This window comes from Lissotriton vulgaris, chromosome 11, assembly GCF_964263255.1.
Source record: "Lissotriton vulgaris chromosome 11, aLisVul1.2, whole genome shotgun sequence".
Taxonomy (NCBI): Eukaryota; Metazoa; Chordata; class Amphibia; order Caudata; family Salamandridae; genus Lissotriton; species Lissotriton vulgaris.
In genome coordinates this window covers 777037020-777054204 of record NC_141699.1, presented here as the reverse complement: position 1 = coordinate 777054204, position 17185 = coordinate 777037020, and the positions used below count along the sequence as shown (strand labels likewise).

At 44.7% G+C, this 17185-nt stretch overlaps 1 protein-coding gene across 2 annotated transcripts in view; it reads right to left on the bottom strand.

Annotated features, from left to right (window-relative positions):
• Positions 1-9062: 9062 nt before the first annotated feature.
• The window catches only part of FAM124B (family with sequence similarity 124 member B), a 158102-nt gene continuing 149979 nt past the window's right edge, over positions 9063-17185 (bottom strand). For both annotated transcript variants that reach the window (XM_086944860.1, XM_086944859.1), the window contains exon 3: positions 9063-9884. In XM_086944860.1, the coding sequence (XP_086800986.1) occupies positions 9237-9884 (648 nt within the window). In that variant the 3' untranslated portion in view covers positions 9063-9236. The remainder of the gene's footprint in view (positions 9885-17185) is intronic.

Here is a 17185-nt window from a genome sequence, read left to right as displayed (position 1 = left end):
CGCCCGAGCTCAAGGGGACCAGCCCACTACCTCAATAGCTTAGTAATGCAAGCTAATATGAACTCTAGTGGGATCTGTTTCAATCCTGGGGCTATAGTAACAGAGCCTGCCAATACCGGCTCCGGAGCAGGGGATTTACAAATGTAAAGCTTGTTTTATATTAACGATAGTTAGCCCAGTCTAGTTAATGGGCAGGGAAATGGGCGGAGTCTACCAGGTATCTGGCAATTGAGGACTAAGTGCATGTAGGAAACCACATTGTACCGGAGGACGGGAGCGTCCTTCGACAGATCAAAAGCATAAAAATGCAAAACAAAAACGTTTTGATGGGATCCCTACAGACAGTCTCCGATTCCGAAAGTGGAAAACAAGTCATATGCCTTAGGGTCTGAGAATTTAAATCCACATTCTCTAGCCCTCAGCACGCAGAGACATTTTAAGGCAAAGTGGGCTCTGGCCCATTGCCCCAACCTTTATCGGAGGATGGGGGGGTGCTAGGGCCAGCTCTGTTTGGAGAGTCTTGCCCTGCTGACCTTGAATAATTCTTAAACAGATTATTTTAAATACCATTTTCCTTGACTGTATTTTCAATGTGGGTGATGTGTGAGAGTCTATTACAGACATTTTGCACGGAAATGTGTTAATGTTTCCCACAACATCCATAAAATAAATTTTCTTTTAGGGAACAGTAGGACCTCACATTTGAGAAATGACAGGGTGTCACAGAGATTATTTGCAATAATGATTAGTACATTGCTGCTCTGTTATAATACTGAAAACACGTCACTATCCCTGAACATTAGTTGTAAACACATTTAGGATTTGAACTAGGGCGCCCACCTGTGCACTGTCAGTGACCTGGCCAAAGAGGGTACGGAAGAGATGAAATTGAAGCATAAATTTAAAGCAGTTTCGAACATGGGCCCCCAGAATACATTTGGCCCAGAGACCCCAAAATCCATAAGCTGTCCCTGTTCCGCATTACTAAGAGATGCAAGCACGAGCCAACAAATACCAGGTAAGGAGCCTCTTGTAAGGTTAAGCTGACAGAAGAGAGGGGTTACGCCAGGTTTGCCTCCGAAAGATGACCAGAGGCTATGGGGGTACAGCACCCCATCTTTAACAGAACGTGACAGAATGAAAACCAACGCACAGGACAGGCCTTTATCAAGATACATTTTCCACAGCTTGGGCAGTGTCTTGCTAGGTATTTGTCCAACTAGGTAGGTTTCCCCCAGCATCAGTAATCGTAACCTTTGCCAGTAATAAAGCACAATATTGCAGCTCTCGGGCAAAAAGAGAGCGAACTCTATCTCGCCATGGGATGTCCTGCCCCACATGGACGGTCACCAGCAGCAGATTATTTGCTCCAAAAGGTGACCCTCAAGCTGAAATTAATTTCCTCAGGCCATATTGCACATTCTATCAGTATTAAACAAATGGTGTTTAATTATGTTTGCTGCAATCCATGGAGGCGTTCCATATACCTTTTTCTCTTACCCACATTTATGTGGGTAAAGTAATTGCATTTTGAGCTGCTGCTATAATGAGTGAAGGCATACAGTAGTTGCATAGGGTTATCAGGTTCTGGCCCCATTAGACCTATGATAGTACTTCCACCAGAGAAAAGACCAAAACAAAGTCTTCTTGTTGCAATGGTAATACTAACGTACTTTTATGGGGCCAATTTATGTGTATGTACTTTTTAAATGTACTTCCCTGTTGCACCCTTGACGTTTAATGTTCTTTGCCTCCAACCATGGATGTTTTCCTTGATACACTGCAGAAGATCTTCATTGACACCCCTCTCCATAATCCATGCACTGCTATTTTTTACTTCAACAACCTGTGGGATATAAAATACTATGATTCCAGTGTGTCAAAATAAGCTTTGTATACATCTCCAAGATTCCTCTACATTTTTGATCATGTGTGGGAACTTCAAAGTACCAAGATTCAGAACATGGGCTGACATTATCATTTGTTTTGCATCGTACAATATTATTATATTGTACGTATATGTATATAAGACTGAATTTCTAGATGTGATGTCATTTTTCAAACAAATGTTGCAACACACAATCTCATATATAATTATTTTATGTTATAGAAAAGTGTTTGCAATTGTTAACAATGCTAGCTAAAGTGCTCAAACTTTGTGCAAAATGAATTGTTTGAATTCGTATGAGGAAACGTTATCAACGCAGCATGAGCATCATTTGCCATTCAAACTCATACACACTGTTCAAAAGACACTAACATACGATACATTTTTAAAAACATATTGTAAATAACTTAAAACATGCTTTCTAATATTCAGATATACCAATAGCAACAGCAGTGTCATTAACACATTCACTTAAAATCCCATCACTTCCCCATCTCTTTACAGGATCTAGCTAATTACGACAACATAACAGTGGTGACAAAAAGAGTGAGTTACTCAGCCGCGGCCTGAGCTGGTAAGAGCAGTGGGGACGGGTTGGGGGGGATTCGACAGATGACCGCGACAGAAAATTAAATAAATAATTGATTTTACCTCATTGTCGTCTGTTGAAATGCCCCCTGCCACCCGGCTCCACTGCTCTTACCTGCACAGGCCGCGGCTGGAGTTACTGCTTAATAAATCATGAGAAACAAAGCTGCAGTTTGTGTCTTAGTGCTGCATCGTTACTGACAACTTTTTGATTGCAACTTCAAGAGAAATGGATCAGCATTTACTATAAACCCTGCGTATGGAATCGTTGCAGCTTCTTATAAATTGCGACCTCCAGACTTGCAGTGGCGCAGGGGTGGCGTTCCACCGTTTTGCTGATTATGGCTTTCAAAGTCGTATCGGCAGTGGAACACCGGCTGTACCAGGGAACAGTCATTCCCTGGCGGTGGCGCAGCCGCGCCAAAATGCAATATGATGAGCGGGGACGGGCAAAGTCCTGCTCAGCATATTACGAGTTTGTCCACCGCCAGCATTTTATGGCGGGAGTCCCGCCATGAAAAGGCTGGTGGTGGAGGAAGAAAGGGGGCCCTACAGAGCCCCCAGAGCCCCCCATGGGAATACATTCAGGGGGGCACAACATGTCCCCTCTGTCTGTATCTCACAAAGTTCCAGCACAGCATGGATGTCACCGTCCAATGCCGTGCTGAAACTTTTTTGCCATTCCCATTGCAGTGCCTGTTTTCCAGGCACCACCATGGGAAAGGAAAAGGAAAGCCGACCATATTACGAGTTGAACTCGTGTTAAAGGAGTTCAACTCTTAATATGTATGGATCAACAAAAGAGTGAGTAAAGAAGCAAAAAGGATAGTCAGTTACTACCACCAAAGAGAGAATGTATTCAAACAATGAACAATCATACAGTAAGCGTTGCATGCACAGTGCGAAAAGAAGAACCCTCAGGCACCAACAAGACAGTCGGTTGCCATTTGTCTTCATTGGGTTCTTCTTAGAAAAAGGTAATTGTGAGTTAAAAGAAGTGTGGACTACTCCCCAGATTTAGGAAAAATTATTTTATTGAGGGGGTAGCTCTAACTTCGTTAAAATCTTAGTGAAAAGTCGGACAGAATGGTGATTATGTTAATTTGAACCACCCAGTCCTAAACATAAAACGATATAGGTCGACATGTTTCTGCTACTAAGAGCAAAAAATCAGCTCAGCGTTCATAAGGACCATACACAACTACGTCACGTGGGTGAAGCACACTAAGGCACCACTACCACCTGAGGTAGAAAAAATTAAAAGGATTACGACCTTCTGTGTATCCAGAGCACAGGAACTTCCTAGTGCTTCTCCTCCTGTGTGTGAGGGATTTATGTCTGTAATAAATCAATAAACAGAACAAAACAAAAAAAAACAGGAATTATAAAAGCACTCTATTTCCAAGTTTTACACTTTTTACACAATTTGGAAAACATTACTTCTATGTTGCAAGCAACCTCACCCACTGTGTAAACGTTGAGTTATAGTTACATCATTGTATTCGATATCTCCCATTATATAGCATGCATGATAATCACGGACTTGTGTGTATATATACTACTTAAGGCCCCTCAAGGGCCCCGTGATTAATTTCGCAAGCATTTTAAGTGAGATCAATTGGGTTTTTTAAACCCTCACTACGAGCGCGATCAACTCTCAAGTGAAAGGAGCGCAATGGAGAAATTATTTAAATCCATATAGTTGTTCAAGTGTCCATTTGTTAAAAACAATTCAACAGCCAATGCAATTTGACATAATATTAAAAATACTGAAAATACACCTTCACCAAAATGGGAGAGACAAGGAGTAAGCAGCCTCATGGTGGTCATACTCACACGTGCGTCTATTGAACAGCACACCATGGGCTCGCGGCAGGGGGAAATTCTAAACGCCCGGAAATCTAAAAAATGCATAGAAGCCAGTGTCTTATAACGCTGAAGGGATGGGGAGTTTTGGAAACAAATAATGCAGCATTGTATTGCACGGATAGTCTTTGTATCATAAATTGCCAAAGCCCGGAGGGGGCTGCCGGCGATGACTACGTGCACACGAGCAAATCACACCCGCTTCCCGCCTACCAGACTCCCGACGACTCCCCGCGTATAAACCTGCTTTTTGCCACATCCGCGGCCCGGAGATACGGAGACCGGAACGGATGCTGGTTTTTAAACTCGTTGGTTAAAGCGAGTGCCAATCACGTGACGATCTAGCGTATTGGGCGCTTTCCAATTAAAATAAAACAATCCATGTTGATATTAGATATAACTGCAGGAGCAAAGTGTTATCGTGTATATGAGCACCATGTGCGATGTTTAATCTAAATGTGGGCAAAGCTTTTTCTGACCCCCTTCATATAGCCATGGGGCTGTTCTTTTGACAAAGGCAGAAGTAATAAAGTTTGATAACTTTAACTATAAGATCTAAATCACAGAGCCATAATGCACTAATTCAGATGCGAGGCCCCTTTAAGAAAAACAATGAGAGTCCGCTCCACGTGATTGTCAAGATCGACACGTGATCAGCACTCGCTTTAACCAACAAGTTTAAAATCCAGCATCCGTTGCGGTCTCCGTATCTCCGGGCCGCGGATGTGGCAAAAAGCAGGTTTATACGCTGGGAGTTGTCGGGAGTCTGGTAAGCGGGAAGCGGGTGTGATTTGCTCGTGTGCACGTAGTCATCGCCGGCAGCCCCCTCCGGGCTTTGGCGTCTTATGATACAAAGACTATCCGTGCAATACCATGCCGCATTATTTGTTTCCAATACTCCCCGTCCCTGCAGCGTTATAAGACACTGGCTTCTATGCATTTTTAGATTTCCGGGCGTGAAGAATTTCCCCCTGCCATAAGCCCATGGTGTGCTGTTCAATAGACGCACGTGTGAGTATGACCACCATGAGGCTGCTTACTCCTTGTCTCTCCCATTTTGGTGAAGGTGTATTTTCAGTATTTTTAATATTATGTCAAATTGCATTGGCTGTTGAATTGTTTTTAACAAATGGACACTTGAACAACTATATGGATTTAAATAAGTTCTCCATTGCGCTCCTTTCACTAGAGAGTTGATTGCGCTCGTAGTGAGGGTTTAAAAAAACCCGATTGATCTCACTTAAAATGCTTGCGAAATTAATCACGGGGCCCTTGAGGGGACTTAAGTAGTATAAATACACACACAAGTCTGTGATTATCATGCATGCTATATAGTGGGAGATATCGAATACAATGATGTAACTATAACTCAACGTTCACACAGTGGGTGAGGTTGCTTGCACCATAGAAGTAATGTTTTCCAAATTGTGTAAAAAGTGTAAAACTTGGAAATAGAGTGCTTTTATATTTCCTGTTTTTTGTTTTGTTCTGTTTATTGATTTATTACAGACATAAATCCCTCACACACAGGAGGAGAAGCACTAGGAAGTTCCTGTGCTCTGGATACACAGAAGGTCGTAATCCTTTTAATTTTTTCTACCTCAGGTGGTAGAAGTGGTGCCTTAGTGTGCTTCACCCACGTGACGTAGTTGTGTATGGTCCTGATGAACGCTGAGCCAATTTTTGGCTCTTAGTAGCAGAAACATGTCCACCTATATCGTTTTATGTTTAGGACTGGGTGGTTCAAATGAACATAATCACCATTCTGTCCGACTTTTCACTAAGATTTTAACGAAGTTAGAGCTACCCCCTCAATAAAATAATTTTTCCTAAAACTGGGGAGTAGTCCACACTTCTTTTAACTCACAATTACTTTTTTCTAAAAAGAACCCAATGAAGACAAATGGCAACCGACTGTCTTGTTGGTGCCTGAGGGTTCTTCTTTTCGCACTGTGCATGCAACGCTAACTGTATGATTGTTCATTGTTTGAATAAATTCTCTCTTTGGTGGTAGTAACTGACTATCCTTTTTGATTTTTTTACGCACTCTTTTGTTGATCCATATTTAGTACTCATAAGGGGTATAAGAGTGGCCTTGTGAGCCCTTTCTCTCTTGTTGATTGTATACAACTCTTAATATGGCCAGCAGTCCTTGTGCTGGTTTGGCGCAGCTGAAGCGGCATTGCGCCGCTGCGCCTAACTCGTAATTAGGCTCTAACAGGCAGATGCATCAAGCATTTTTGCGAGCACAAATGGTGCGAATCGCAAAATTTGGCCGTTTGCACCCGCAAAAAAGGCATTTGAGATGCATCAAGGGTTCATTCACTCGCAATTTAAGAATTTGCAAATAATTGTGAGTTCTCAAATTGCGGTTGCATTTAAGGAATCATAATTTGCGATTCCTGAAATGCAATGCATGAACCATTCCAAGATTGCGAAATCGCAATCTTAGGTCACTATTTACCGCGAATCCAAACTACGTGGTAAAAAGAAAAACGTAGAAATCTGCACTTTAGTGCATTTTCTAAGTTGTATATTACACACACACATGTCCTTGGGACATGTGTGTGCGCAACACCAGTGAACATTACCATTTCAGGGGTGCAACAGGGTGTCCTTTGGACACCCTGTCACCCTTGAAATTGCGGCACATTTGCGATTCGCTAATTGCTCATCGCAAATAAGGAATGGCTTTCCCATTCATTCCTATGGGCCTTTAGGCCAATAGGAATGAATGGGAAAACCATTCCTTATTTGCGATTAGCAACTAGCGAATCGCAAATAATGAATCAGTAGGAATCACAAATAACATTGCGATTCCTACATGCATCCCGTTTTGCGAGTCTTTAATAGCGATTCCTTAAAATTCGCTATTAAGGACTCGCAAAACATAACTTTGATGCATCTGGGGGATAGTGCTTCAATCGTGTCCGTTTGTTGTGTTCCTATACTAAAGAAGCAAGAATATTTTCTAAAATCTGTTCAAATGCATATTGAAATGGCAGAAATATTTTCATACTTTATATTCAAAGCAAACAAACCCTTAGACTAAAAAAATCCATCTTTGACATTACATTTTTTGTTTCACTGCAGATGCTAATTAGTGTTTACATTCAATCTAAAGCAGCTGTTGTTTAAAGAGGATATATGAGTAATGCCTAATGTTGTTTCTGTTCAAAAAGGGTACTCCCAGAATCCCGAAATCGTGAACACGGAAGGAAGAAACCAAACACTCAGATCTAGGTGACAGGTTTTAAAGGATGGCTGTTCTGAGCAGAAATAAAAGAGGCCTTTTTTATTAAGCTTGTACCTGTACATTAGGTTTCTATTGGATGAAACACTGAACTGCGTTAGACATATTGAAGGCGGCAGACATGACAGCATTCATAAAACACTGTGTTGTGCACCCACGCCAGACCTGGGGGCCAATTCACAAAAGCATTTATGAGTACAGTAAATAGTACTACAAGAGTACTCTTTTACGTACTCTCAAAAGCCGTTGTGGATTGTTCGCAAAACATACACATCCTTATTAGTAAAAGTACAATGAGGGCAAAGTCCATTTATTGTATAGGAATATTGTCTGAATATTCCAATTTTATTCCCAATTTATATATTTTTGGGCCAATTCAAAAAAGCATACAATAGTACTTAAAAGAGTACTAAAGGAGTATTACTTTCTGACTAGGTCATTTAAAAACACTGCTCCAAATGCCATTGTGACTAGGTCACTTAGCGCCATATGTATCAAGCCTTTTGCGAATCGCAGAGGCCGAAATTCGCAGGCCTTTTTTATGTTTTGGTATGTATGAAACATTCGCAAAATAAGGAATAGCAAAGATTTGAGATTCCTTATTTTGCCATAGCATTTAAGGAATCGCAATTTTGCGATTGCTTAAATGCTATGTATGTAGCATTTTTGGGCTGCGAATTATGGTGAAGAATTCGCAAATTACCACCAACTTGTAGTTGATGGTAACTTCCGAATTCTTTAAAAAATGCACAATTTGGCATTTTTGAAGGTGGCATGTGATGCACACACATGCCCATAGGGCATGTATGTGCGCCATATGCACACTCATGTACATTTCAGGGGTGCAGCAGGGTGTCTTTGAGACACCCCTGCACCCTTGAAATAATTCTCAAATTGCGATTAGCAAATTGCGAATTCGCAATTTGAGAATTATTTCGCAATCATTCCTATGGGCCTCCTGGCCCATAGGAATGCATTGGAAATTATTCCTTAATTGCGAATTCGCAAACTGCGAATTCGCAAATAAGGAAGATTAAGGAATCGCTAAAAAAAAGCGAATTTCTTCATACATTCTATTTTGAGATTCCTAAATAGCGATTCCTTAAAAATCGCTATTTAGGAATCGCAAAAGGGTTTGTTGATACATATGGCCCTTAATAATTTACAACTGAAGAATAATATTTTGAATTGTACTCGCTAAATGTGTAAAGGTTTCTTCTTGCGGCGCCTTTGACTTTTTTTTTTAAGCCATTAGGATTCATGTATATCAATACCTATATGTGTCAAAATGATAATCTAACTAGGCCAAAATTTGACTGTAATCAAATAGTTTATCCTTTTCATTGCTTTATAATTCATATAGTTCAGCTGCAAACTTTGACCCTGTCTTGATGTATATATTCAGTGGCCTTGATCATACCATATATCTGCAATGTATTTTGACTCACTGTGAAACCACAAAATGTAAAGGTTTGACAAAAGATTTTATAAATATACACCGTGAACACTTAGAATGTGAAAATCTTACAACAGATTTACACTTTTGTCAAGAAGCCCCTTCATGCTCCAGTACTTCATTCTAGAACAAAGCTTTAACGAAATACAATTTCAAATGAGCTCTTCCAGAACATTCATTAAAATTCAAATAAAAAATTCTTCGTCTTCTTCTCCCTTATTTCCATGGTTTTTTGTAGAAGACTGTGTGTGAAGCTTTTTTCCAACTCCTTTATATGTGTTGACACCAATGGAAGAATTATGGGGTTGATTCTCACAGCGCAGTTGGTTGGGTGAGCCAACCTCTATGGTTGGAAAGTCTTGTGGCTCTGAGTGATAGGGAAGGTTATTGTATAAATCGCTTGAAAACCACGTTAGGGGTGAGGGACTGCATTCAGAAAGCAACACAGTAAATCCTGTGTCAACGTTTGTCTCCTCTTCTTGTGTTTCAGTGTTCTTTACTTGGCTTGAGATTCTCTCCTTGGACTGTGCGGTGCATTGTGCCGATACCGCCGGGCTGCTGCACTGTGACGAGCAGTAGGAGCCACTTCTTGGCGTGCCGCAGGGGCTCTCTGAAGTTAAACTTTCACTATGGTCCCACGCCACACCAGAATTTTGATATTTTCCAGGTTGAAAGGTCCAGTTTTGGGTGTCTGATCTCATATAGACATGTCTATCTTTTCTGTCTGCATGTTCTTTGTTTCTAATGTAGTGTCTATGTAGCGCATTTTGATCAATTGCGCTTTCTTGAAGCTCAGGAAGAAAGGTGTGTTTTCCGCTTGTGCTGCCTTGAACCTAAAAGCAATGCAACAAACAACAAACAGTTGAAGGATCAATGATCATAATTGATTATGTTAGCACTGGGATTTTGACAATTCTACTTGGATGCAGATAAAACAAAGAGCACTAAACATTTTTAAAAGCTGTATGCTTTCAAAACAGCTTATTTACTTGTACTTCTATATTCTATCTGAGTTGGTACGTGCATACATTACTACAGTCAATTTCTTTCAGAACAGGTTACCTACCTGTACTTTTTGAGCTGACTAAGTCCCAGCAGGTCACAAATAGTAGTTGCAAATTGTTCGCCATATAATTTTTGTGACCTTTCTGTAGCTTTGCTATGTGACCTATGTACTAACAATTCACATCTCAAAATTCGTACTAGCAGGGTTTTGTAAATTGATCTTCCAAATGAATATTAATTGGGCTGGTTGGGATGTATGACGTTACAACGCATACTTTTACTCCGCATACCATTACAACGCGGTATTCACAACGCATACCACTACAACGCATAGCGCTTTGGGGTGCTGGATAGTGGTAAGTATAATTTACTATTCTAACTCCAGTCCCCGTGGACCCTAGGGAAGGTGTTGGATAGTAAATTAAACTTACCTCTTATCCTAGAGCGCCCCCCAGCGCCATGCGTTGTAATGGTATGCGTTGTAATGCCTGCGTTGTAGTGGTAGTGCGTTGTAAAAAATGCGTTGTAACAGGTGCATACCGGCTGGTTGCAATATGCAATCCTGTGTGACGAATGCAGGGAAGGAGGTCTGCAAGGGAAGCTCAGTCCCTTCATTTATATTCCCAAACGGGAATAATTTTTTTGTCAAAGCAGCCTGTGCCATCAAAGGAATAGGCGTTTCTGTTAAATAAAAACAGTTTCCCGTTTGGTATGACAACAGGGGCAGCAGAGCCTGCTGCCATCTAATTAGTACCATATTCTGAGACCGACCCCTTCTGGCTGGTATACCCACTGTAGAGAGCCACCCGGCCTCTCCCATAGTTTGTATCACCCACACACCCCTCTTGACCGGAATCGGTCCGAGGGTACAAATAAACGGGCCATGGTTGCATGTGATCACTGGCTGAAAACATACTAAGTGTCCCGCGTGCATCTGTCTCGAGCCTCTCAGCTGGTGACAAGGAAGACAGGGACCTTCACCCTCCCTTCAGCAGCCTCACTAACCGGTTTGCGAAGCTGCGAGTCTGCAGCTCAAACCGCCAAGCAAGATCGGGGAAGCCCCAGCAGGGTGAGCCACTCCCCGCCTCAGCTCTGCACTTTGCTGACTGTATCCTGCTGCGGCCGCACTGCACGCGTGCTGATCTCGCCCCTGTCTGCGGCGGTTACCTGCAGCGGGTCAAGAACACTGGCGTGTCCCTGTCGCTGCTGGCGGTCAACTCGTGCCCCTTGAGCCCGTACAAACAGCACGGCAGTGGTATGCATTCCCGCCGGCTCTTCATCACCGCATCGTTGGCATGCTCTGAGGCCTAGGGAGCATAGGCCCAGCCCTGCAGGGGTCCGATGAGAGGCAGCACCACACCAGTGAGCCCGACACGAGGCCTAGTAAGGGTGTGCAGTAAGGGTGTGCCTCACCCCCCCACCTCCGCCTGGAAGCCGAATTCAGCCCCCTGTGTCCTGCAGCAGCCTCAAGTCAGTCTGCGACTGGCCCACGGTTCCTGCTGCAGGCTAGCTATGCCCATCAAGGCTAACAGTGGCACGTAGAGGCAATCATGCACAGAGACGTCTTTGAGGAGCAAGGTTGATCTAGCACAGGCGCAAGAGAAGGTCATCTCTAATAAAAGAGAGAGGGACCCCAAAACCAAAGGGATAGGGTTCCACAATTGACACAAGTCAGAATATAATTTCCTTTGGGCGAAGAACCGTCGAAAAACAAGTTCTTACAGACAAACACATAAACTCACCAATATCAAATTATAACAAGGAAGCAATATAAACAATTAAAAAAAAATTTCAGTGAAAACACTATAATAAAAGTAGATCTTAAACAATTTATTGACATACACTATATTTTGTTAAAAAATGGGAAACATATACAGGACGGAACACTATAAAATAAAATAAATTCAACATTCCAATAAAAAAGGAGCTACGGGAAAAGGACTAAATTCCAACAAAACAATTTTTTCGAATTTTCCTTAATTTCTTATTCCAGTATTGCTCCTTGAGCATCGACACCTTTCGGCTGTATATCTAATGTTTGACCGCCTTCATCAGGACAATTGCAATAAATGTTTCCCAATGGTTCTGAAAATTCAAATAGAACCAATCTTAGTTACACATAATGATAATAATAATAACATATCATATTATTTAAAAAAACATAATGTATATACATTTCTACATCCCTAAACATACATTGACATTGCTTCCAAGTTACACTAAACAAACAATAAATTTTATGACAGCATCACATTATATGTATATATATAAAAAAACGGGAAAGAACCAAATCATTAACAATGCATTTCATTTTGTTTGGTCACATAGGTATGTTCCTCGTGTTGACTATATCTCGTACAGCCTATACTAATTGACCATCAGTCACTGGGACCCCTGCACAGTACATGCTATATCACCTACCTCAACTGATAAGTGACTATAGTACTGTGCAGGGGTCGCAATGACTGATGGTCACCATGGGAGATCCACCACCACAACAAACGCCCACGCACGTACCACCAGCATCATTTTCACGCGTGTCGGTGACCCCCATACCCCCTTCAGCCAGCTCGCCGACCCCACCACAGCCACACCCAGGTGGAAGCTCTAGTTATGTCGCCTCAACCATTACTTCAGGGGGACCAGAGAGACTGATGGAGCAGTGAAGCCCTCCTTGCTGATTCATTTTTTGGGGTGACGAGCTCTACGAGCTATTCAAGACATTACCAGACATGAGGGGGATCACGACTACGATGCAGCAGTCAATGCCCTCAACAGGCATTTCGACCCCCAAATGAACCCTGACTATGAACGGTTTAAACTGCGTTCTAGCCCCGCAAACCGAGGTAAAGACTGAAGACATGTTTTACACTAGGCTGAGGATGCTCGCCCGCACGTTCACGAACATCGATCAACTGGAGAACATCCGTGCACAGATCATTCAGTGGTGCAAGTCCGTCATGCTGAGACTCCAGATACTCCGCCAACCAGGCATGTCCCTTGATTATATCCTTGTCCTGGCGCACTCCCACAAGCTGTCGGACAGACGAGCAGGTGAAATGGAGGCCGTCCGAGTTTGCAGTAGCTCAGCTACTCCAGCGCAAAAAGCAGTTCACGTCAAAGAAGAGGCAGTGGAGGCAGTGCAACGGCACCCCTGACCAGCACATGCTCGGGCCCCACCCAGTCGGCCCACAGGGAAATGCGGATACTGCGATTTCGACCACAAGGCTCACGACCGGTGCCCGGCAAGAGGGCAGACCTGCTCCAAATGCGGCAAAGCCAACTACTATGCCAGCGTCAGCCGCGGAGGAGGTGGGTGATTCAGAGGAGCACACAAAGAGCCTGCACCACGACTCTACGCGACCTGACGCTAGAGGGACAAGGAGCTGCTGCCCACTACGAGGACGACAATGATGTTTTCATCATCTCTTTCGCTGGATGGTCAGGCCAAAAGAAAGACCCCTTCCGATGTGTCATGTGCAGGTCAAAGGGACCACAGTTCACACGCTGATTGAAACAGGTGCATCTTTGAACGTAATGGACTGAGACCAAAATGAAAAACTGTTCCCTCGACCACAGCTTGCACCAAGGTTGGCCAAGATATACAGATATGGGGGTACCACTACTGCTCCTGGGAGTGATCGAAGTAAATGTCTCCAACACGGAACACTACATCAAGACATGGTTCCACATAAAGTAAGGTCAGAAGGAGATGCTGCTCTGGTGTCACACCGCCAAGGATCTGGAGCTGGTGTTCTTCGCCAAGCAAATCCATGACATACACGCAGAGGACATCCTAAACGAATTCCTGCAGCTCTTCCAGGGTTTGAGAAGACTCGAAGGCCACTAAGTGAAGCTCCAAATAGACGATCAAGCCAACAGCGCTCAGACACAGGCGTGTTCATTCACCTGCGCCCACTCATGGAGAAAGAGCTACAAGACTTGGAGAACCAGGGTCATTGAGAAGGCGTTGGGGCCCCCCCTGAGTAGCCCCACTGGTGATAGCACTGAAGCCCAAACAACTGGGAGCCATCCGGCTATGTGTGGACATGAGGTTTCCCAATCAGGCCATCCGGAAAGGTAGGCACGTGACCCCGATGATGGACAACATCGTGGCAGACTTAAAATGCACCAAATGGCTCTCCAAACTGGACCTGAATTCGGGGTACCACCATCTGGAACTGGCGCCGGAAAGTCACTACATCACAACCTTATCCAAGCATGTGTGTCTCTGGAGATGCAGCCGCCAAAGTGTTCTAAAATGCCATCAAGGAAATACTCTTGGGCCTGGCCAACGTGATCAATCTAAGCAACAACATCCTAATATACTCCTAGAGCCTGGAGGAAAATCACCTTTGGCTGCAAGCCAAGCTACAATGCCTGGCAGACTGCGGCCTCATGCTGCACAAGAAGAAATGCTCCTTCTACCAGGGGTAAATCGAGTTCTTTGGATATGTCTTGTCATGAGATTGGCTCCGTGTAGATCCACGCAAGGCGGAAGCCATCCAAAACGCCTCGGTTCCCCAGAACAACAGAGATAAGAAGCTTCCTTGGCATTGTAACATACTGCTAAAGGTTCATCCCCGGGCTGGCCACGCTGTCTGAACTCCTGCGCCAGCTCACAAAGTTCTGCATGCCATGAGCGTGGGGCCCCTGAGAAGAAATGGCGTTCAACAGCATCAATAAGGCACTACTCAACCAGACAACCATGGAGTACTTCCATCTCAATAAGAAGACAGATCTAGTCGTGGACGCCTGCCCCGTAGGGCTCGGGTAGTCCTCCTGCAAGAGAATGCCAAAGGGACCTCTGTCCCGGTCGCATATGCCAGTCAAGCGTTGTCTCAGACGGAGAACCGCTACGCTCAAAAAGAGCGGGAGGCTTTGGCCATCAGGTGGGCATGCTAACATTTTCACCTGTACCTCTGCGGCCACCAGTTTCTTGTGGTGAAGGACCACAAGCTGCTCCTACCCCTATTCAATGGGTTTTCTTGCCTAGCGCCACCGAGAATAGAGAGATGGGCTATCCAGCTCCAAGCATAGTTGTTTCAGCTGATCTACAGACCAGGGGCCGGCAACCCGTCCGACTTCCTGTCAAGGCACCTATCTCCTGGCAGCGTAGGGGGATCAACGGCGGACGACGAGCATACCGAATGCTTCATAAATATAGTCGAAGCCAACGCATGCCTAGTCGCCATAACGCGAGAGGAACTCCGAGTCGCCATGGACGCAGACGACACCCTGCGAAAGGGTGAAAGAGACTCCAGCTTGAGGTCAGTGGCATCGATTCCTCAACAGCTCCAAGTTGCTAGTGGCCAAGGAACAGAGCATCAGACACCAGCTCTGGAGAGTGCGGCATGAGTTGAGCATCGGTGGGCTTGGCCTGATCCTACGAGGGCAAACGATTGTCATTCCAAGGAGCTTCCACAGTCGAATGATCGTGGTCACCCATCAAGGTCACCAAGGGGCCGCAAAGACGAAGGCCAGACTATGTGCGTAAGTATGGTTCCCCTACATGGACGGGCTGGTGGACGAAGATGTCAGGTGCAGCCACCCCTGTGCATTCACCGGCAATGACCCAGTTCCGGCGCCCGTACTGACAGAAGAACCCTGCCTGACTTCCTAAACAAAGATCAGCATTAATTTTAGGAGCTTCCCAGATGGGCGGCACACAGACATAATCATGGATTCGTTCTCCAAGTTCCCGGTAGTGGAACTTGTGCCGTACATGGCCTTAGTCCACTTGCAACCTATACTGGAAAATACCTTTGCCCTATTTGGACTCCCAGAAGAGGTCAAGTCCGGCCACAGGCCACCAATCCAGGGACAGGAGTTCCATGATTTCCTAGCACAAAGGGGCGTCAAGCACCGGCAGATCACCCCACAATGGCCCAGGCCAAAGGGCAGGTGGAGAGTTTTATGAGGATGCTGAACAGAGCCCTAAGGATCGGATTGGACCAGCACCAGGACCCTGAAGTGTGCCTGCAACAATTCCTACTTGCGCACAAACACCTCACTCCTCGACCGGGTGTGCTCTCGACTCCCTACTGCTCACATGAGCACCGTGGAATGTCATCCCAGAAGACCCCAAGTGGACACAGCTGTGCCTGGACGTCTAGAGGGCCCAACAGAAGTGGCAGGCAACGAATGAAAAGGCGACCAAGGATCAGAGAGCAAGGACTCCGACACTGCTTGTAGGGGCCCGCGTGGTGCTCAAAGATCACCATCCAGGATGGAAATTTTGCACCCCATACGAGCCCGGAGTGTGGACGGTGACCCGAGTGGAAGGCACCCTGATCACTCCCAACGCAGTCAACATACAGTAGTGAGGAACATATTTTGGTTCAAAGCTGTACATGGCGATGCCGCCCATCCAAACCTCTCCCAAGGAGAAGAGTGTGAGCCCGTGAGTGACAACTACGAGCCTGCCACGGCGGGCAGCCAGAGCCCTGCACCCCTTTTCCAGCCGACGGCAACAGCAGCACCAGAGGACAGCAGGAGAGAAGGTTTGGGGCGGCAATCGTCTGGGAGTCTCTCGGAGAGCACGCCTGATAATCCTGTGAGGGAGCCAAGGAGTCAACGCTATTTGCTGTGGCCCAACCCAATGCCAAGCCAGAGACTTAGAGAATTCATGTGCTGAGCAGCCAAGGCATTTTACGACTGTTTGTTCGTTTCTGTTCTCTTTTCTTCTGTTTTCCTTTTATTTTCTCCTCTGTTGTTTCACCCCTCCGCTCCTATGAATAAAACTAAAAGAAGGGCGGGATGTAGAGAGCCACCCAGCCTCTCCCATAGTTTGTATGACCCACACACCCTTTGTGACTGGGCTCGGTCCGAAGGTATAAATAAACAGGTCATGGTTGCACATGTTCACTAGCTGAGAACATATTAAGTGTCCTGTGTGCATCTGTCTCGAGCCCCTCAACACAGGCCTGCCTCATCACAGGCCTGGCCTCACACCCATTTTCTGCAAACAATGGAGTAGCTTGCTGGTTTCCATCCAACAGATTCCTAAGAGTACTGATTCTGACAAGCAGTCCAAGTGTACTATGTTTGCCATGTGTGATCTGCATGCAAGGCATACATCTCCATGCAAGGCCGTACTAATCAATTTAAACATACTGAATATAGATAA